At 40.1% G+C, this 22,636-nt stretch overlaps 2 protein-coding genes across 3 annotated transcripts in view; one reads left to right on the forward strand and one right to left on the reverse strand.

The window, feature by feature from the left end:
* Positions 1–12,478, forward strand: part of C4H12orf56 (chromosome 4 C12orf56 homolog) — an 86,389-nt gene extending 73,911 nt beyond the window's left edge. Inside the window, exons 9-13 of the mRNA XM_065935094.1 lie at positions 2,337–2,460; positions 4,450–4,524; positions 5,045–5,119; positions 7,985–8,163; positions 11,276–12,478. Of these exons, the coding sequence (XP_065791166.1) occupies positions 2,337–2,460; positions 4,450–4,524; positions 5,045–5,119; positions 7,985–8,163; positions 11,276–11,405 (583 nt within the window). The 3' untranslated portion in view covers positions 11,406–12,478. The remainder of the gene's footprint in view (positions 1–2,336; positions 2,461–4,449; positions 4,525–5,044; positions 5,120–7,984; positions 8,164–11,275) is intronic.
* XPOT (exportin for tRNA) overlaps positions 1–22,636 on the reverse strand; it is a 163,616-nt gene that overhangs the window by 121,874 nt on the left and 19,106 nt on the right. The window lies entirely within an intron of this gene.

The following is a 22,636-nucleotide window of genomic DNA, read 5'->3' on the forward strand; positions in this document are numbered from 1 at the left end:
CTGAAAGAGGATGCTGTGAAAGTGCTGCACTCAATATGCCAGCAAATTTGGAGAACTCAGCAGTGGCCATAGGACTGGAAAAGGTCAGTTTTCATTCCAATGCCAAAGAAAGGCAATGCCAAAGAATGCTCAAACTACTGCACAACTGCACTCATCTCACATGCTAGTAAAGCAATGCTGAAAATTCTCCAAGCCAGGCTTCAGCAATACGTGAACCGAGAACTTCCAGATGTTCAAGCTGGTTTTAGAAAAGGCAGAGGAACCAGAGATCAAATTGCCAATATCTGCTGGATCATCGAAAAAGCAAGAGAGTTCCAGAAAAACATCTATTTCTGCTTTATTGACTACGCCAAAGCCTTCGACTGTGTGGATCACAATAAACTGTGGAAAATTCTGAAAGAGATGGGAATACCAGATCACCTGACCTGCCTCTTGAGAAACCTGTATGCAGGTCAGGAAGCAACGGTTAGAACTGGACATGGAACAACAGACTGGTTCCAAATAGGAAAAGGAGTATGTCAAGGCTGTATATTGTCACCCTGCTTAGTTAACTTATATGCAGAGTACATCATGAGAAATACTGGACTGGAAGAAGCACAGGTTGGAATCAAGATTGTTGGGAGAAATATCAATAACCTCAGATCTGCAGATGACACCACGCTTATGGCAGAGAGTGAAGAGGAACTAAAAAGGCTCTTGATGAAAGTGAAAGAGGAGAGTGAAAAAGTTGGCTTAAAGCTTAACATTCAGAAAACTAAGATCATGGCATCTGGTCCCATCACCTCATGGGAAATAGATGGGGAGACAGTGGAAACAGTGTCAGACTTTATTTTTTGGGCTCCAAAATCACTGCAGATGGTGATTGCAGCCATGAAATTAAAAGACGCTTACTCCTTGGAAGAAAAGTTATGACCAACCTAGACAGCATATTAAAAAGCAGACACATTACTTTGCCAACAAAGGTCCGTCTAGTCAAAGCTATGGTTTTTCCAGTGGTCGTGTATGGATGTGAGAGTTGGGATTGTGAAGAAAGCTGAGCGCCGAAAAATTGATGCTTTTGAACTGTGTTGTTGAAGAAGACTCTTGAGAGTCCCTTGGACTGCAAGGAGATCCAATCATTCCATCCTAAAGGAGATCAGTCCTGGGTGTTCATTGGAAGGACTGATGCTGAAGCTGAAACTCCAGTACTTTGGCCACCTCATGCGAAGAGCTGACTCATTGGAAAAGACCCTGATGCTGGGAGGGATTGGGGGCAGGAGGAGGAGGGGACGACAGAGGATGAGATGGCTGGATGGCATCACCGACTCAATGGGCATGAGTTTGAGTCAACTCTGGGAGTTGGTGATGGACAGGGGGTCCTGGCGTGCTGCGGTTCATGGGGTCACAAAGAGTCGGACACGACTGAGCGACTGAACTGTATTGAAATGACTGAAAATTGTTTATATTCTTCTTTATTCCACTATGAAAGGAATGCTTAAGAATATAGAGAATTTTTATATAGTCTTATATGTACATTCTTTTATTGCTCCTCTCTGTCAAAGCTTCTCTGATATTGTCTTCAGTTAGGGAACGGATTTTTCTAATGGTCTGCCTTCAAATTTTTTTTTAACCTTACAGGGGTTGTACTATACATATGAAAATCGGATTATTGACCCAGCTTCTCAGGAAGCATGTTTTGAATTGTGATTTTTGTGTGTGTGAGCCTTTTTATTTTCAAATAGCATGATATATTACTCAAGTATGCGGTAACATTTAAGTGGGTTATTAGTATATGTTAGGGGACTGTACACTGCATTTGAAAGACCTGAAGTTTAATACTACTTTTATTCACTAATAGCTAGTGCTCTTTAGTGGAACAATAAACCTCTGAAATGGTTTGTTACAAACAGTTTCTAGAGTCAAAAAACTCTAGGATATCAATATATGTAGAATCTAAAAAATAAGACTAGTGAATCTAACAAAAAATAAGCAGACTCACAGATATAAAGAACAAACTTAAGTGCTCTAACCAGTGGGCAGAGGGAAGGCGGGGGCAAAACAGAGCAATGGAACTAAGAGGTACAAACTGCTAGGTATAAAATAAACAGGCTACAAGGATATATTGTACAAGACAGGGAATATAGCCACTATTGTGTAATAAGTACAAATGGAGTATAATCTATAAAATTTTTGAATCACTATATTGTATACCTGAAACTAATATTATAAATTAATTATACCTCAATTAAACAGTCCACAGTGCTTCATACATTTCAATATAATTACACTCAGTGCCTGCAAACTTGGTGTCACTGTTTTTGTTTTTGAACTTACTAATTGCCTTTATTTTTTTTCAGGGGAACACTATTTAACCTTTTGGTAATCTTAATTAGTGAACCTCAGATTCCAAAATCATGTCCTGTGTTTGACATCCAGTTGGTGGCTGACTCAACTTTAGTTGAGATGTCTTTTGATGCTGAGGTGAGATGAAAATTTTGGGATAGATGAACTACAATATATAGGAGTTCTTCTATATGGACCATGAGTCTTAGAATATAGAAACATAATTAAATCAAAGTTAATATTTTGTTACTAACCTCAAAACTTAGATAGCTATTCGTCAATATTATATCCATTTTATATGTTTTAAAGTATGCATACTGAGAAAATAGTATTCTGTATATATTAGATAAATCTGTTTATATCTGTCTCTGTAAAATATGTATGCATATAATTCCACAGCAGGGGCCTAATGGGTAAAAAAACACTGTCTTAGAGATATATCAGGGTTAACGTTCTTGTCTTAGTTTATCATTTCCTTACCTATCTAAGTAGTGCAAACTTAGCATTACTTGTTTTTTTAAAGTTTTACTAAAACATTAGAGGTATCAAAGTGCCTATAATGTACTTACTCTGAGAGAATAAATCAGGTTATTATTAATTTATTTTGAGGAGGCCAACACAGAATTTCTTTAAAGGGTGGACATGATTTGATAGTTCTTGAACACACAATCAGAGTTATGTTTTAGAAAGTTCTTAAATTCACTCATTTATTTAATAAGTATTTATTGAGTGTCTGTTATGAGCTAAACAGTGTGCTAGGCAGCAGGTTGCAAATCAAAAGCAAAATAGACACAACTTCTGCCCTCATAGATTGAAGAGACAGGCATTAATTGGTCAAATATAACATCAAATATTATTACAGACAGTATATGGAGCATCTACCGTACCAATTTCAACAGCGGGATGAGTGGATTAGGGATAAAAGAGGAGGATGGAAACAAGACTGACAGAGGTGGTAAGAAGCTAGTGCTGTCATCCAGCTGAGGGACGACAGGGGCCAAGAAGCAAGCCTTCCTTGACCCCAAAACAACACGAGGCTTTCTTTTTAGAGTGCTCCTAACTTCTGGTGCCTTTCTTCCACAGCCCTTGCCTCAGTTTGTAGCTGTGCATTTATTTATGTGATTATTAGGCTGATATCTGTTCCCCACTAGATTGTATATTCCACCAGGGCAGTAACCACGTCTCTGTGACTCTCAATTAGTACAGTATGGGACTCCAATGACTCCTGTGTCTGATGCATGTTTGTTCAATAAATAAATGAAAAAAGGAAGATGGTAATTGTGAAGAGGAACGATTCCAGAAATTTTAAGGAAACTGAGTTCATAAAAATATAAAGAGTTAATGTTAGATATACTAGGTTTAAAGGGGAAATAATGAGCTTGGTTTTAGATTAGTTTATTTGATTTGCCTTTGATATTTCCACATGAAAACATCCAGTGAGCAGTATAGACAGGTCTGAATTTCCCGTTTTTGGACCTGCTGGTCTTTTGCACCTGGGCTATGAGTGAAGCCATGAGCAGATTATATAAATTCTGGTTCCATGGTCTAATAGCGCAGGTGGTTTCAAACTAGAACTCTTCCTTGGAAAGAGTACTGTTAGGGAAAATGTGGGGCCTGCAGCATGCCTGCAGACACAGTCCTTATGCACCAAGTGGCCTGTGGGCTAGGAGACAGCTTCACCAACTGTTTGAATTTCTTGAGAACAACAACAAAATGTCCCATTTACCCATACCACAGAAGGAGTTATCCTTCAAGTTGGGCATAAGACTTAATTCCCTGGAGAATCTCCTACTTCAATCCTGGAGAGTCTATTTCTACATCCTTGAAAGGAAGCAGGATGGTTGATCTGACAATGCACATCAGTGTCTGTTTTTCTGCATGTCAGTACTCTGTAGGCCATATCTTCTTTTCCTGATCCACTTTCTTATTCATTATTATATGTGTAGTCATTTTATGAGAGTCACTTTTTTTGAGAATGATTGAATCAAACAGAACAAGAAAATTAACCACACTAATACTTCCTATTGATCATAAATTCTTTCTATAAATACCTAAGGAGAACCAGAAGAAATGATTAGTTTCTGGCTCAGCCTATGATAACGCATTGATTACTATTTAAAATTCTAGTTACAGAAGCTAATCCTGGAATATACAGACACAGCTACAGCACTTTTGTATGAGATACTTCTTGTCTTTCAGCAGGTACAATGGTTTTATTATACATAGTGTATTGTGCCATTATCTTTCACGTCATGATCATTATATGATATATACTGTTGTTGTGGAGTCACTAAGTCATGTCTGACTCCTTTGTGACCCCATGCATGATAGCCTTCAAGGCCCTCTGTCCACGGGATTTCCCAGGCACGAATACTGGAGCGGGCTGCCATTTTCTTCTCCAGGGGATCCTCGTAACTCAGGGATCAAACTTGCATCTCCTGTATTGGCAGACTAATTCTTTACCACTGAGCCACCTGGGAAACCCTGTTATATGATATGTATATTCTGTAATTAAAATGCTTGTATTAGAGATAATCTCCAAAACTGGGTGATTTAAATGACAGGACTACTATTGCTCCTACGTGTTCATCTAGCTTATGTTCCTAAATACTGATCTTAAAGATTTGATTAATCAGGATAAAATGTATTTGAAAATGAGTATCTTTTTAGCTACGTTTGAACTTCATGAATATAACTTGCTTATTTCCTTGCATTTTTTTAGGGAAATCTTGGATTGGAGTCAACACAGTTTGCTATTAGCTGGATAATATCCTTTCTACAAAGTTGTCCTCCCATAGTGAGTACCTCCTAGAAGCAGAAACAAAACTATCACTCAAGACTGCTGAAACAGATGCTCTTGTGCTTAATTAATGACTATTTCTCTATAACAGGTCAAGGTTATAAAACAGAAGAAAATGTACATTTGATAATTTTATTAGTCAAAATAAAATGTTTTTCTATTTGGGGCCTGATGTTTAAGATATTGAAATAACATCTTAAATGTGATTTCTATTTAATGAAATGCCCTAAGATATATGTAGAAAACAGAATTTTAAAACACTGGCTGTATAATTAAGTGAAAAACATGCACGTTCATCTTAAACAGTGAGTGTGAGTTGGCGAGTGTGAGTACAACGCGTTTAGTACTGTGGCCGCTCTGTCCCGGCAGCCACCATCCTGGTCTGTGGTATCCCCATCTCTCTCCTTGGCGCTCTAACTGCATCTACGTGGTCTGCCCTATCTTCCCACCAGACGACAGTCAAAGGAATCTATTCAAAATAAAAAACCTGATTATGCCATCACTTGCTTTAAGTATGAGCACGTGATTTAAAGCAAGTGATGACGTAATCAGAAACGAAGACATAACAAATGAAGACTAAAATCTTCTTACTATGGCCTCCAAGGCTGTGCGTGTTCTGAGCCTACAGCCTCGTCTGGCCCCTCACTCTGCCAGCTATGTGGGTCTCATACCCACTGCCCGCCCCGGGACTCCCAGCTCCATCACATGGTCTTTACCATTCCCTCTGTCTGTCTGCCTGAAGTGCTTGTTTCTTCTTTTTACACCTACTTAACTCCTACTCGTCCTTCAGGCCTCAGTGCCCCTTCCTTGCGTGGGGTGGAGGTGATGAATCTCATTCCGACTGTATCAGAGTCTTCCATCATGGGCACACATTGTCAGAGCCTGGCAGCTTTTTCCTTTTCTACATAGGACTTGTTGCAGTCTACACTGCTGGTGTTACTATTTGATTCTGTCTTGTGGTAGCCATTAGCGTCCATGTATATTCTGGGTTTCTCTCCTTTCAGGCACGGACTAGCAGTACACTTCCCTCCCCACTCGGAATTAGGTGGGTCTCTGTTTGGCTCTGGCCAGGGGAATGTGAGCAGAAGTAACCTACGTCACTTCTTGTCCAAAGGTTTAGCAGCCAGTGCGTGCTTTCCTGCCTTCTCTTTCTTCTGGTAGGGTGACTAGTAACATTCCATGTGGTCCTGGAATGTGGACTAGGTCCTGGAATGTGGACCAGTGACTACAGTGAGCAGAAACCCCTACTGATCCTTAAGGAACATACAGCATTAGCAAATAATAAACCTTCCTTGTGTTAAACAAAGCATTGATATTTTGTGAGATTTATTACCATCACATAACCTAGTCTATCATGACTGATACAGTGTCTTTCTTCCCAAACTCCAAGGGCCATAAGGGTAGGAGCTCTGTGTTTTGTGCCAGGCACATATAGCTGTTAAATAAAATATCTGCTGAATTAACTCTCAGAAAGGCTTTATCCATTAATCTCTTCTCATCTCCCCAAACTTACTTTCCCCTTTATTCATTCATGTATTTGTCTGTGTAGTCAACATAGATTTAATTGGAAATGTTTTCAAAAGGTAGTAATGCCAACTAAATTTTTATTGCTAATGGAGGACTGACATGTGGTATTATGTTCTCTTTCCATACGTGAACATGCTTCTTTTAACCATCAGCGGTTTCCTGCTTTGAACTATTTTGATGTTGAGTCTGTCTTAGGGAATCCAGTTGCCAGATCTCTGTGACATATATCTATAAAAACCGGACTGCAGTCAGAGGGTACACTTGTCAGTTACAGCCAACTGCCTTATACAGAGATTGAGCCAGGAACCTGGGTCCTTTAGCAGACATAGACTCTAACCAGTCTCAGGCCGACTTCAAAGAGTGTTGTAAAGTTACAGTCACTCCCAGCAACGGTAGCTTATATGCGCACAATGCAAGACCCTTACTTTTTATGTGGGGTGTCTGCAGGCCTCATTATCTAAACTACTGTGTGAAATTTGGGGTCCTAAGAACTCTGAAGGACAGGAAAGTTTTCTTATCAACCTCTAGGGTTGGTTCACCAAACAAACTGAGTATGTGGCCAGCCTGTGACCATAAAGCATGTCAGGATGAAACATGGCAAAAGGTCCACTGACAGTGTTGAAAACTTCAGTAACCTATTTCTAAAGAGTGTGGGTAGAAACAGACCATTTGAGAGAAATTTGCAAGCAGGGAAACTTGTGGAATCATTAAATATACCTGCATGCCAGTCAGCTCTGGCTGATTCTCTTTCTTGATTACAGCAAGATGCTAAAGAAATTAAAAATTTAATTCCCAAATGGGCATTGCTTTGTTTCCCCGCTCCAGACTCTCTGATCTCAATCTGCATTTGCCTGACATAATATTTAGTCAATATGTGTAAATGGATCTGGGCTGGGGAAACTTCAGATCACCTGCCTTACTTAGGAAGGGTCAGTAGCCACATGAATAGGAAAGGCAAATTTTGTCAGCGCTGATTTAATGAGCATCCAGAATGACCTTCTGGTTAGAGCCTGAAAGGGCAATAGTATTCCTTTCTGTTATTTACAGTAGCCTAAATTTAGGCTTCCAAAGTTCTCCTTCTGCTTTGGAGTCAAACTCCTTTGACAGGCAGGTCTTGTTCTGATCCAGTTTGTCGGGGGGGGGCAGCTGGCAAACCCAGTCAGTCTATTGTCTGGTGATCTCTTAGTACTAATTCGGTAAGAAATAGGGCAATGCAAGGGCATCGCTGTCAGGGTGGCGAGGACTTCACCCTAGATTTCTAATTGAGATTCCAGCTAAACAGGTGCCCTTGCAGGGGGCATGCAGCATGCGTGTAACTGTGTTTCCCTTGTCTAGATTACTTTTGTGGCCAGTATTGTGAAACAAGTGGTGAAGGGCCTTTCGGCTTCACTTCAGCTTCTAAGTCCCGGCAGAGCGGTTTTGTTGTACCAGCAGTTTTACATCCTCAAGAGCTGCCTGCAATACAGCAAGACTTTAGCTGAGTATATTAGGAACAACTACAGAGAAGAATTCAGGTAAGAAAAAGTCTGACTCTAATCCACTCATTTTTTATTTTTGTGCAAAACTACAACACAGCCCAATATTTAGAAGATTAAGTGACAATGGGAAATTCTAATGTTTGTTTTTAATAATATTTTACTTTGATAAAATAGTTACCTTACTGGGGTAAGGTAGGATTTGGGGGTGGGGGTTGTCTAAGAACTATTGCCACTTGAAGTACAATCCTAGGCCAGAGGAGACCAGTGAATCATCAAGGCTCTCTGGGAAGAACTGTTTCTCACTCACTGTCTTTATTGCAACCAGCATCTATTTCACAGAACTGGTAATGATTTTAGCATGTGAGTAACTGAAAGTAAGAAACCCTACTGGAGGAGACAATATAATTGGCTGTTATTAACCCAGCCATTGGGAATGAAAAACAACTGAAAAAGGAGGAACGATGAATACAGCTATTAGGGTTTTCTTTTCTGTTGTTTCATTTACCCTTCTCTTACATTCAATAACAAAACAGTAAGAAAGAAACAGTAGAGAGCATTGTTTCATCAGCCAGCTTGTTCTGCACCTCAGGGGTTCCCACTTCTATTTATAGGCCGGCAAAGCCAAATGCTCTTAGCGGTCTAGCTTTGCATTAGCACCTTTAAAGGAAAGAACAAAACAAAACCCAGGTTGCTTTTATAATTTAAGATGAAAAGGGTGCAGCAGGCATAGCTTTGTTATTACTTTGGATGGAGACAGACATACAAGGATGGGAAGGCCTGTGTTGTGACCTAAAGGTTTGCTTTAAAAACTTTTACCAGGCCAGTGTCAATCCTGTTTTTCCTCCTTGTGGTTTTATACCATAGGTTCCACTCTGGTTAGGGCTTTGGTTGTCCCGCTACGAGTTGGTGCACGTGACCTAATTTCTTCCTCACTTTTTTTGAAGTAAAATTCATATAGCATCAAATTCACCATTTTAAACATTTTAAAGGGTGCAATTCAGTGGCTTTTTTACTTTTAAAGACTTTATTTTTTTGACCCAGGCCTACAGTAGTGAAAGTATTGATTCCTAATAACCGGACTACCAGGGAACTGCCAAGACTTTATTATTATTATTAATTTTTTTTTCCGTTTTGGTTGCACCACGTGGCATGCGGGATCGCCCTCGGGCCGCTTGCATTGGAAGCACAGAGTCCTAACCACTGGACCACCAGGGAATTCCCTCGGTGGCTTTTAATACATTTCACAGTGCTGTGCAACCACCACCCCTATCTAATTGCAGAACATTTTCATCACTCCCAAAAGTTACCCATAGAGCTGTCACACCCCAGCACCCGGCAACCTCTAATCTACTTTCTGTCTCTGTGGATTTGCCTGTTCTGGACATTTCGTACAAACAGAATCACACAACATATGGCCTTTGTGTCTGGTTTCTTTCACTCAGCATGATGTTTCCAAGGTTCATCCATGTTGTAGCATGGGTCACATAAATCAATGTCTCAAAAATAGTTATGCACACTTAAAAATCAGGACAATGGCAACAACAGTGTCACATGCCTACATGACAATAGTTGGCCAGGGCTCAGAAGCAGCTAGCCCCTTAGGCAGATAACGCGCTGTTTAGTTGGCCACTGTCTCCTCTCTTTGTCCCTAGTGTTATCCTTCTTACATGTGATACCCAGGTCTCACCTACAGAAATGCCGTAACTGTTCAGTTTGTCTGGGGTGGCGCCTGGGCACTAAACTCTCTAGGTGATGCTAATGTGCGTCCAGGGCTGCGAAGCAATGCGTGAAGCCGTCCAAGAGTCTAGCTAAAGATTTTCTTACCTTTGTCTCTTCCCTGGTTTTTTCCTATAGTAGCTGACCCTTGCACAGTGTTGTAGCTAGGGGTGCCACAGCCCACGTGGTTGAAAATCCATATATAACTTTTGACTCCACCCAAAGTTAACAAATAGCCTATTTTTGACCAGAAGCCATTCTGATAACATAAAGCTTATTAATATACATATTTTGTATGTTATATGTATCATATACTGCATTCTTACAATTAAGTCAGCTAGAGAAAATATTATTAAGAAAATCATATTTATTGATACAGGAAGATAATGTTGTCTTTAAAAGATGAACTGTCTATCAGTAAGTATCTACATTAATATTGTCTTATATGATACAAAGCACTGTAGATGTTACACATATTACAATCAATAGGCAAAAGAAATGAAAAGATAAAGTGAAAGAGAAATTTATATTTATGTACAGGCATAATGGTTCATGCATTGGTAAGAAAGCAGCGGCAATATGATCGCTTCATGGTAACCTGGCTTATACAATAATGAATGAATCATAATAAAATGTTTATGGCACACAGTATTACAGTCACATTCATAATATAGTATTGGAAACATTGTTACTTAAAAAAAAACACCTGTGGTGATAGGCTGATACAGTTTCTCCAATTACAAGAAAGAGAAGCATATTGTATGGTATGTAATTCTTTGAAAGCAAAGTTAGAAACAGTAATATGAAAACTAACACATTATCAATTTTATATTAAACATCACCTTATGCCTATGTAAGGATAGGCTATCCACTTGAATACAAGTCTTATGTACAGTGTTCTACACCTATATTTATGTATACTTACTGAAAAAAATCCAAGCCCAAGTGGATCCACGCAGTTCAAACCCATGTTGCTCAAGGGTCAACTGTACTTTCACTGAGGCCATGGGGACAAACCCTCCTCTTCCCTCGACTTGGTCCTAGTGGGGGGCTAAGCTTCACTCAACCCAGCTTGACTCATTTCCACTCCCCACTGTGCGTGGCCTGTGAAAACGAGAGGCAGGAGCCTCAGCTCACACTGCGCTAAGGACAGTCCTCGCTTCCTTATTTGATGCTTTGATAACTGATACATTATTAATGCAATTCACTTTCTTTGTTGAAGTAAAGTGCTTCAGTGAGCTGAAAGGCTCACACATCAGAGGTCTTCTAGGTCACACATGGAGGAGATTGGAGGGCTAAATGTTGGCAGTCTTGTGGGTTCAACTCCCACACTCAACAGCCTTATGCCAGTAAGTATGTATTTAATGATGTGACTGGTGTGAAAAGTCTTGTTTTTAAAACTCTCTATTTTGTTCCTTGTTATGATTTGCAGGTACTTTATTCACATGCCAGCATTGGAAAAAAGGCTCCCATTATGTTACCCTATTACCCAACCTATCACTCAACTTCTTCATGAAGTTCTGAAACTGGTTGAACAGAAACAATCTGTGAAATGTTCATAAGTGCATAAAATGTTAATTGGAAGTCAACTTGATATTTATTAGAAATACAGCTATTCCTGTATTCTACAAAAAAGATCTTATTTGAAGGTTCCATCAATACCTCTCTAAGAGAAGTCTTTAAAGTTTTTAATCTGCTACAAAAAAGAAACTGTTCAATACAATGACATAAAGTGTTGCTGAAGACTAGCATTTTTCTAAAAGAAAAAGTTTCTAAAGACATAAAAGAAACAGAAACCTATGAAGAGCAAATGTAGAAAGTGCACCCTGATGAGTTTTGGTGTAATAATGGTGACTGGCATGAAGCCACTGACATATCCAAAAATAAATTGTGGGGCATATAAATACTGGGCAACAGGATGACACCACCTGTAAAAATTCTAGTGATATAAGTATTCATGGAAGAAGGAGCAGAAGAACATAGACACAGCTGTAACAAAGGTCAGTTCCTCATTTATCATGGGGAAAGAAGCTTGGACTTGCTTCAACAAAGCTAAATGCATTCTGCCACTCCTAAACGAACCCGGGGCTAATGAGAGCAGACTTGTAGAGTTTCTATGAAAGAGAAACTGTCTATAAGCAGTTATGGCTCTTCCAATTATTTTTAAAATGTCTTACTATATATCTTATGGCAGTAAACGAAAACCTTCACTTTGGCATCCCTGCTGAGCTATTGGATTTGGGCTTCTAAGAACTCAGGAACTGGATCCTCCCTTCAACTGACATGAGGGAGAATCAGAGAAGAATCCAGCACCAAAGAAAGAGCTCCCAAGCCAGACTTGCCTGTGCTGCGCAGTGGAGACAGAATTAAACTCAGGACATCTGATTTCTGGTTCTGGCTAAGCCACTAACCGGCTGTTTGACCTGGAGAAAGCCAGATCTCCTTTCAGGGCCTCCTCTGCTATGTGGAAGGCTAGGTAGAACTTGTTCTCCAAGTTCTCTTCCAGCTCTGACAGTCTCTGCTGGTGATGAGACACGTCTTAGCATTCTGTCATGGGCAGTGCATCCCTCTGCTACCCTGGCTCAGTGCCTGGTTGTACACTGATTTCAACAATACTGTTTTCTTTGGACTAAGCATTTTCCTCCTGGCTGTCATCAGCATCGCCCCAGAAAGTGTCTGAGCCTTCTGCACTGTCACACATCCAAGATTACTAGTCTTCTGCTTTCTAATCTAGTGACAGAAAAGGGAGCAAAATGGTGCTCATGAGTGTCCCGGGCTGTCAGATGAGGGGTTATTCCCAAGAGATGGTTAAACAGGAGAATTTGAAAAGATTCTTAAGATAAAGGCAGGCAACACTTGAAACTGGAAAAATGATGGGACAGTAGGCTGACTGCTGATGAGTATGCAGCCTGCAGAATGACAAGAGGACCGCCTCAGCTCTGCTCGGCTTCCAGGCGGTGCCCTGGCTCTGGGCTAGGAGAGGCGAGGCTCTGAAGGGGGCTCGGGGGTCTCTTTCCCATCTGCCTTCTTGTCCGTGTTGCCTCTTCTCTCCCATTAGTTTCAGACCTTGGGAAGTTACTTAACATCTCTAAGCCTTAATCAAAACAAAAGTATAACCCATCCCAGAGGGTCGTTAGATTTAAATGAAAAGGTATTGCTTAAGCACACAGCGTGGTATGTGGAAGCAGTAAGGATTCAGTCCATGCATGCTCAGTTGCTGAGTCATGTCTGACTTTTTGTGACCCCAGGAACTGTAGCCTGCCAGGCTCCTCTGTCCATGGGATTATCCAGGCAAGAAATACTGAAGTGGGTTTCCATTTTCCCCATTAGGAGATCTTCCCCACCTAGGGATCAAACCCATGTCTCCTGCATCTCCTGCAATAGCAGGCAGATTCTTTACCACTGAGCCACCCGGGAAGTTTTAGGTTTTGGTACTCATTAAACTACTATCAAAGCTGGCTGAGAACTTAGAGATTAATAAGTACCGCCCTTATTTCCAGGACCAATTTGGGGACTAGCTATTATACTCAGCCCCTAATCTATACATCACTGAAGAACAGATTCATTTCATTATTAAACTGAAAATTCAATTTTATATTAGCAGGAGTATGATTTCATTAGATGACTATTTCTACTGCTCATTACCAAGGACTTTAGGCTCTCATTGACATTCACAATGCAAGAGCTGCGTGGGAAATATTCTTCCCAAGGGTGGACAGAAAGCTTTTCAGTCGTGTAAACTTTTTTTAACCTTTGATTTAAACAGCTAATTACTAACTGATCAAGCAGACTCTGCTATTCTGTCCTTATAGTGTTCCTAATTGATTCACAGACAGGGTGAGAATACATATATGAAGAGTTTCTTCATTTTACTGAAATCTAGAAACTATGTTAAGAGGGAAAAGTCTAAAGTCTCTATGATTGATGATGTATTTTACTTATTTCCATACTGACTCGCACTCACTGGTAGTACCACTTTTCAGGGTATAGAAATGCCCGAGTATGATATTAAGTATGGTATTAAACATGCTATAAGGCATTCGCTAAAAGTGGTCACAGCTTGTTGACTGGTGACATGTTTCAGCCGGTTGCATTGTATTTTCTCTGAGGTTAGAATCACTTGTTTTCTATTTAATGTATTTGTATAGTAGAGGGTTTTCAGTGGTAAATGTAGAAGAGAAGCTAGAAATTTCTTGAAAAAATGAATTTAATGGGAATTTCTGAGCAACCTTTAATAGTATTAACTCACTCTGATTTCTCTTTGTTCACTGTATTTACTTCTAAAATGCAATCCTGACTTGTAAGTTCCACTTGAACTTGGCTCTCTGTAGGAGGAAGACAGTCAGCAATTCTTCATCCCATCAGACCAAGCACTCCTGTATATCTGTCTTTTGGATCTGAAGATTTTTACATTGAGAGGAAGGCAGAATGATTCTGGCTGGAAATAGGGGTGGTATAACCTTGTGACCAAGAGTTCAGATGCTTTGTCAGCAAGACCTTGTTTTGATTCTTGCCCATCTACTTGTTAGCAGACTTTCGGCAGGTTATTTAACTTTTTTCAGAACTTCCATTTTGTCAAGCATAAGTTAATAGAAAGTCTACCTGAAGGGTTTTTGTGAATATTCATTCATTCATATGTAAACAAATAGTTCTATGGCCAGAATACAGAGACAAGCTGTATGGCATTGCCATTTTCAAGTTCAAAATTACCAATATCTGCAATCTCATACGGTTCAAACAAATAAAAACCCCCTCAATCGATGGTAGCAATTATCCTAACAGAAACACTAACTCACTTTAAGAACTTATACTTTAAATACATGTCATTAATTCTAGTTTCCCAGGTAGCATGGCACTTTGTTATAACATGGCTTATTCTTGCAGATTTGGGTGAACCTTAAGTCATGTACTAACAGTTCAATTACAAATTATTAAGTGGGCATAATATAATTTAAAATGTTCAAATAGAATTTAAAATTTTCTTTCCTGCCTTCTCCCCGAATAAAGAAATCTGTTATTCCACCAGACGGCTCCTCCTCAGTGAATTTTACTTCATTCACTCTGCCACTCAAAAGAGACAGTTGGGAGACTTTAGTGTTTTCTCCTTTCTCTTCATCCTCCAAGCACAATCCATCAGCAGTGTTTATTGGAAATTCCTTCAAAATATATGAATAATCTACTGACTTCTCTGAATTACCCTACTCTTGTCTAAACCTCTATCACCTAATGCAATAAACTATTTCATTACCGTGTTTTCATCCCTGACTCTTAACAAAACCCTGCTCTAAGGTGAGAGTGGACTATTCTTCTGAACAAGGAAATCAATACAATGTATGACTTTAAACCTCTTTTCTTCCCATGACCCAAGATGAAATCCAAAGTCCTTCCCAAGGCATTCAGGACTCTTAATGACCTGACCGCTGACTACCTTTGGGACCTAATCCACTCACTCTTCTCACTCACTACTCCCTAAGCACAGGAGCCTTTTATGGCTTTCCTTTAAATCTCCAAGTTCTTCCAAGCCTTGGACATTTGCACTAGCAAATGCTTCCCCCCACCCAGATCATCAAGTGTCACTTCAAAAAGGGCTTTTCTGACCACTCCAAAGTGGCCTCCCAATCACTTACCTCACTTTATATTTGTTTACTTACTTATTTTCTGCAATGCCGGAGTTTAAGAATGTAAGCTTCATGAGGGTCTGGCCCTCATTCGTCTTATTCATGACTATATCCCAGCGTCTGGGATAGTGCTATCATAATATCTGGCTGTTCTACAAAGTGCCTCTTCTATGCTGAGTTGAAAGCATGGGCTAAAGAAACATGTAGAAGGAGACCACTCAGGAGCGCCAGCCCAGCTGCAAACTCATGAGAAGGCCCCAAGTAAGACCTCTAGAAGAACCGCCCAGGCCAGCCACAGAACTGTGAGATATAATAAAGGGCTGGATCTTTTCCAGCTTTACTGAGGTATAATTGACTAATAAAACTGCAAGGTAAAGTAAACAATGTGATGATTTGATATTCTTGTACTCTGTGAAGGGATTTTCCCCACCTTCACCCCTCACCCCCACTCAAGTTAATCCATCCCTTACCTCCCATAGATATCTTTTTTTTTTTTTTGAGGGGGAGGAGAACCATTTAAGCTCTCTTGTCTTAGCAAATTTCAATTATATAATACAGTGTTATCAGCTCTGGTGACCATGTTATACGTCAGGTACTCAGACCTTATTCATCTTGTAATTGAAAGTGTTTGTACCATTAAAAGCTTGGAGAAGTACCAACCTCTCCCGATTTCCCCATCCCAGCCCCTAGCAACTACTTTCTACCCTCTGTTTCTATGAGCTTGACTTAAAAAAAAAGTGTGGTTTTAAGTCTCTAAGTCTTGGGGTGGTTTATTAGGTAGCAATGGGTAAACAGAACAAGGACATTTTCATTTATTTTAAATACATTTACAGCATTTTGTCAATGTTAGTGTAATTCCAAATTAAACCATTGGCCACAGTCAAGCACTGTAACCAGCATAAGTATTTTACTTATCTCTTCTTCCAACTTTTTCCTAAAAGTTGGCTAAACATGGCTAAAATCATAAAATCATTTTCCCTTTTGTCATTTTAAATGGACTAGACGGTATCCCACAGAGTTCTCCTAATCCTTTAAAAATGGGATTTATATTTGTCTAAGCACAACAGGGTCCACACTGTCACGCTCCCTTACTGGGGAGGAGCCCTGGAATCACACAGCCAACAAATAACAGTCGGCCACTTAAGTGCTGATAGTATTTAATGAACACGAAGAGGACCAAGACTGCTTCTGCCTTCAACCCTTCCTCTTTGAGCCAGTCCCTAGGAGGGACTGATGAGAAAGTTGTAAAACTTGGAGGAGATAAGGTTTTGAAGGTGTACTGGTTGTATATCAAGAGATTTCTGGCTTCTAAGGTTAGGAAAAATCTTGGGGCAAAGGGTTTTCTTTCCTTTCCTTTTTCAAAAATTTTTCTTTTCCTTTCTTGTTGTCTTCTACTTGGAAGGTGACTTTGGAGAACTAAGAGGGGCTAGGGGTGGAACAAGAGAAAAGAAAGCAAGATTAATATTCGCCCTAAGATTCTGAGAGGCAAAGGGGACCGTTAAGTTTCCTTCTGGGTGCTCCACTCCTTTGAAGACCCTAGGAGAGGTGTAGGATTGCAGGGCCTAAGTTGTGCCTATAAATAAAGATGTTGGATTTGATGGAGCCACTAACTCCCTTCCTTCCTCTTTCTACTTGTGGTGGGGATGCAGACGGAGTCATTAGCGGCGATGGTAGGGACAGGGGTTAAGTGACTTGTTTTGCCAGCACGGAGGACAGAAGAGGCTTCCCAGGTGGTGCTAGTGGTAAAGAACCCGACTGCCAATGCAGGAGACAAAAGAGATGCAGGTTCGATCCCCGAGTTGGGAAGATCCCCTGGAGAAGGAAACGGCAACCCACTCCAATATTCTTGCGGAGGAATCCCATGGACACAGGAGCCTGGTGGGCTGCAGGCCATGGGGTCACAAAGAGTCCAAAAGGACTGAAGTGACTTAGCAGGAGCAGCAGGGTAGAACAGGAGGGTGGAGGGTGTAGATCAAGTAGAACAGGGCCACTGTGGGGTTTTGTAGGCTATTCTGCAATATTAGCCATTATTTAGGACATTGTTCCTACACAGAAATTACTCTGTCTTCAGCACAGCTAATCTGCAAATGAATTTGGAAAGGACACATTTATAAAGGGGGTATTTTACATCCTGGGGCTTCACAGGTGGCTCCATGGTGAAGAACCCGCCTGCCAATGCGGGAGACATGGGTTCTGTCCCTGGGTAGGGAAGATCCCTTGGAGAAAGAAATGGCAACCCACTCCAGTATTCTCGCCTGGGAAATCTCAATGACAGAGGAGACTGGTGGGCTACAGTCCATGGGGGTTGCAAGAGTCAAACACTACTTGGCAACTATAAACATTTTACATCTATTACCAACTGAATCCACCAGGGGGCAAAATTGGATAAGGAAGACAGAAAAACACAACTGCTCTAGGAGTTTTGATTGCTAAACTTTTAATTCTTGCTGATCTTCAACATGAAATTAATTTTTATTGTCAGTCTTCTTTAATATGTGCTAACACAAATCTAGGTGTGAGAAAACTGTTCTTCTGTGCTCAGTCGCTTCAGTTGTGTCCGACTCTCTAAGCCCATGTACTGAAGCCCACCAGGCTCCTCTGCCATACTCCGGGGGATTCTCCAGGCAAGAATCCTGGAGTGGGTTGCTATGTCCTCTGCCAGGGTAACTTCCCCACCCAGGGATCGAACCCACGGCTCCTGTGACTCCTACATTGCAGGTCTATTCTTTACCAACTGAGCCATCTGGGAAGCCCCCATATGTTCTTATAAAATCAGCACAAATGTATAGCTTAGAAGTTTACAGAATTAAATGTAAATTAAATCAATGTCACATGCGATGTTTTGCTCAAAGTCCACCTCTCCTCACAACATGAAGATGGTAGAATGTATCACCAAGGCCCTTAAGTTCTTCAGTCTCCTGAAACCACACTTCACTGTGCTCTTCAGAACTGCTGCACATCTTTATGTACAGGCCACGCTAACCTCGGACTGTCCCGTGGCTTCAACTTTTCACTGTGTTTGAAATCTGCTTGTGTTCTTTTTTTCCCCCAATGTATTGCTATTTTTTAAAATTTTCTTTTAAATTAAAAGAAAAAATTTGAAATATGGTTGATTTACATAGCCACAGTATTTATTTTTCACCGCGCCCTGCGGTATGTGGGATTCTAGTTCCCCAACCAAGGATCAAACTGGTGCGTCCTGCGTTGGGAGGGCAAAGAAGTCTTAACCGCCGGACCACCAGGGAAGTACCTGCTTCTGTTCTCTTTTTGGCTGAGGACACTCAAAAGTTCCCCCACTTAGGGACAAACAATGACCCAACATAAACAATGCAAAAACAGGCATTCCACTGAAATAAAAATGAAACTTTAAACTTCCTAAGAAACTCCACAGACTTCCAAGCTGAAGTCCAGACCTCAATTTGAGAGGCTCTGCTGCAGAGGCTAAACAGCTCACAATATTTTAAGTATGGTGACTTAACATCATGGTGTTCCTGGATGGTTTACACCTTTTTTTCCCCCCAGCAACTCTGCTACATTTTCAATAGTGTCCTCATTTGGATGATAAAGTAATAAGGTTATATCTGTACCCTGGCTAGAAGCCAGTCTTGGTGTGGAATTTTAGAATCAGGAAAGATCGGTGCCTCAGCAGTGGGAGTTAAGAAGCAAAAGTTAAAGCTACTTAGAAAAGTTTCTCGGGCTTTGTTGAGAAGCATATCCAGTCTAATATGAGTAAAGCTTTGGGAGTTCAACCAAACTTTTAATATGTTCTGATCTTCTTTTGTGACTCAGAAGCATCAGGGGTTCCCCTGACTCCCCCATATTAACAAAACACCACCTCAAAACACAGGCTGTAAGAAAGGAAATACTAAAACATAGAGTGAAAGATTTCATCACAATGAGGATTCTCTGATACTTGAGAGCATACAAGGTCATTTTTGGGTAGGAGGGGTGAAACTTCTGAGAAGGCCATATTTACTCAGAGAAGCTGGAAGACTGGACAGCAGTTTGGTAACTGTGTGACATAATTTGGCTAGCATGATGCTTTGGGCTTGCTACACGACAAAACGATTCCTCGCCGCCAAGTCTTAAGACCAAATTCAGTTGCCAATTCAGTTGACTTCAGATGGTTCTGTGTCAACAGTAATGAAAAGATGCCACAAAACAGTGATTTTTAAGGAGGTGGAGAAATATTTCTCTAAAATGGCCCATAGACTGAAATTTGCTGAGACTGGTCTGTTGAAGTGGATACGAATGACAGCATTCTGGCATCTCTGAGTTCTCATTCCTTCAGATGATGACTGTTATTAGCATTATTTCATATTTATCAAGTCCCAACTGGGGCACCTTGTCATAATGGACAGGGAAGAGACGGGGGAAAAAAGCAACCATCTGTCCTTGGCATACGCGCTGGGGACGCTCAATGTGGTGACAACGTCTAAACGTGGTCTGTCAGAGGTTTGGGAGGTTTCACATAATTTTCAAGGATCTCGCTGTCCCAGAGGGTGTGGATTTACTTCAACTTAATTTGGAGTTAGTTGGATACTTAGGATATACAAAAGTTAAAAAAACTGGGTCTCTGTTTTAAAAAGCTAAATTCTCTAAGCTAAACTGAGTACAACCTTCAAAACTTTTACCATATCATCTGTATTTTTGTTTACTCCGTGTTTTTCTAACATGATTTACTCCATATTTTTCTAACATAATTATTTACTCCATATTTTTCTAACATCACTATTTACTCCATATTTTTCTAGTACCCCTACCTAGTTTAGAGTATCTGGGAAATCATGGAGTTGATGTTCTAGATATACATTTTTAAATATTTGTGCTTACATATTTCTAATATGCATTTTTAAATAAACACAATTCTAAACATTTTAAATGCCTTTACCTTGGACTATCTAAAATCATCTTTGTACCACTCTATGGGAATGATAACGGAACACTTAAGATATTACAAGGGTAGAATAAGTAAGATGGTATAGGTAGAAAGAAAGGGTTACAGGAAATCACAGAAAGAAGTTTAATTCTGATTAGGTTCATTAACAAGGCCGAACTTAGAAGATTTAGTATTTGTGGAGGTTTTAAAAGTATCTACGAAGGTAATATTGTTTCGTAAGTGTGCAATTTTTTTTTCAAACTAAAGAAGATGGCAAAAGATTTGACAAAGCTTGGTGATGAGTGCACAGATATCCCTATATTATTATCTTTGTATGCTTGATATATTTTATGATAATAATAAAATGTGTCTAGGATTTGGAGAAGAGAAAAGCATTCCAAGTAGAAAAGAAAGTATGAGTGAAAGCACAGAATCCTGAAATTCAGGTGAGGTGTCTCCAACAGAGGGCTTCCCCGGTGGCTCAGTGGTAAAGTATTCTTGCCTGGAGAACCCTATGGACAGAGGAGCCTGGCGGGCTACAGTCCATGGCGTCGCAAAGAGTTGGACACGACTGAAGCGACTTAGCGCATGCACATCTTCGATAGAAGGTACGCGTCAGAAAATTAACTTGGGCAGATCATGTGCGACACTGGCTAAGTGTTCCTGAGGAAGAGGTCTGCAGGCATGGGACATCTGGAGCTTTCTGATGAACAATATATAACCAGAGCAGTAGATTAGGAATAGAACTCTGGGCGAGAACTGCAAGATGTGGAGAGCCCAGATATGGAAGGATCTTATAATAATGACTCAAGTGAAAATACGGTAGTCTCCCTAAGACCCATAACATCCTGATTAGCTCCCTTGCTCTGCTCGTTTGTATCCATTTTTATTTTTTTAAAAATCCATTTCTACAGGACAGTGATATTTCCTCCTTCCTATCCTAGATTCTTTGCAGTCTCACCAACTACATTGTAGGCAAGTCTCATCCAACTATATTTTCTGTAAATGAACATACAGTAAACATTTTAGGCTTTGCAGGGCATGCAGTCAAATGTTGTAACTATTCAGCTCTGTTGCAGGGAGAAAGGCAGCCACGGACAATACAAAATAAATTGGTGAGACTGTATTTCCCTAAAACTTTATTTATAGACACTGAAATTGAAATTTCAGGTAAATATTCTTCTTTTGATTTTTTTTCAACATTAAAAAATGTAAAAACCATTCATAGTTTTCACACTGTATAAAAATAAGCTGTAAATTACAGAAATGCAAAACAAAACCTAATGAGATATCATTCTTCACCCCTTGATGGCTATAATCAAAAAGACAAATAACAACACGTGTTGGCAAGAATATGCAGAAGCTGCAACCCTCATACATTACTGTGGGAATTGTAAAATGTCACAGCAGCCTTGAAAAACAGTTTGGCAGTTTCTCAAACATCTAAGCAGGGAGTTATATATGATCTAGCAATTCCACTCCTACGTATATACCCAAGAGAAATGAAAATATATGTCCACACAAAACACTGTACACAAATGTTCATGGAAGTATTATTCATCATAGTCAAAATGTGGAAACATCCATTTCATTCTTTTGGCAGTAAAAAAGAAAGAAGCATTGTTGTGCCACAACCTGGATGAATCCTGAAAACATACTAAGTAAAAGAAGCCAGTCACAAAAAAACCACCTATTGAATGATTCCACTTATAAGAAACATCCAGAAAACACACATCTATAGACAAAACACTAAAAAAGAATACGAGGGCTGGCAGGTTTTGGCAACAGGGAGAGGAATTGCTCATGGGTGAGGGTTTTCTGGGGATATGTGATGAAAATGTTATAAAATCAACTGTGGTGAAGATAGTGCAACTCAATAAATACACCAAAAAACCATTGAACTTAAAAGGGCAACTGTAGGGTATGTGAATTATATCTCAATAAAGCTGTTAAAAAGTAAATAATGGGTTACAGGCTAACTGGTCCCACAAGTGGCAGTTTTCCAGCCTCTGCAGTAGACACCAGATGAACTGGCTGCTTTCAGCTTACTAGTAGACTCGGCTATTTCAACTTGGAAAATTCAGTTTAGGAGAGCTGGAAGATGACTGTAGATAGGCTTTTGTTCTTGGGTTCTGCTGATGACGCAATCTATAAGTCTCACAGATGTGTGATATAAGCAATGATGAATTTCCATTTATAATTAAAGTCAGGAATTTAGCCCACACACTCAGATACACTCAGATTCTCTGTGGTTTCCAACAGTGAGGTCCTGCTAAGCCACTAGGCTTCGAGGACC

This window comes from Muntiacus reevesi, chromosome 4 (genome assembly GCF_963930625.1).
Source record: "Muntiacus reevesi chromosome 4, mMunRee1.1, whole genome shotgun sequence".
Classification (NCBI taxonomy): Eukaryota; Metazoa; Chordata; class Mammalia; order Artiodactyla; family Cervidae; genus Muntiacus; species Muntiacus reevesi.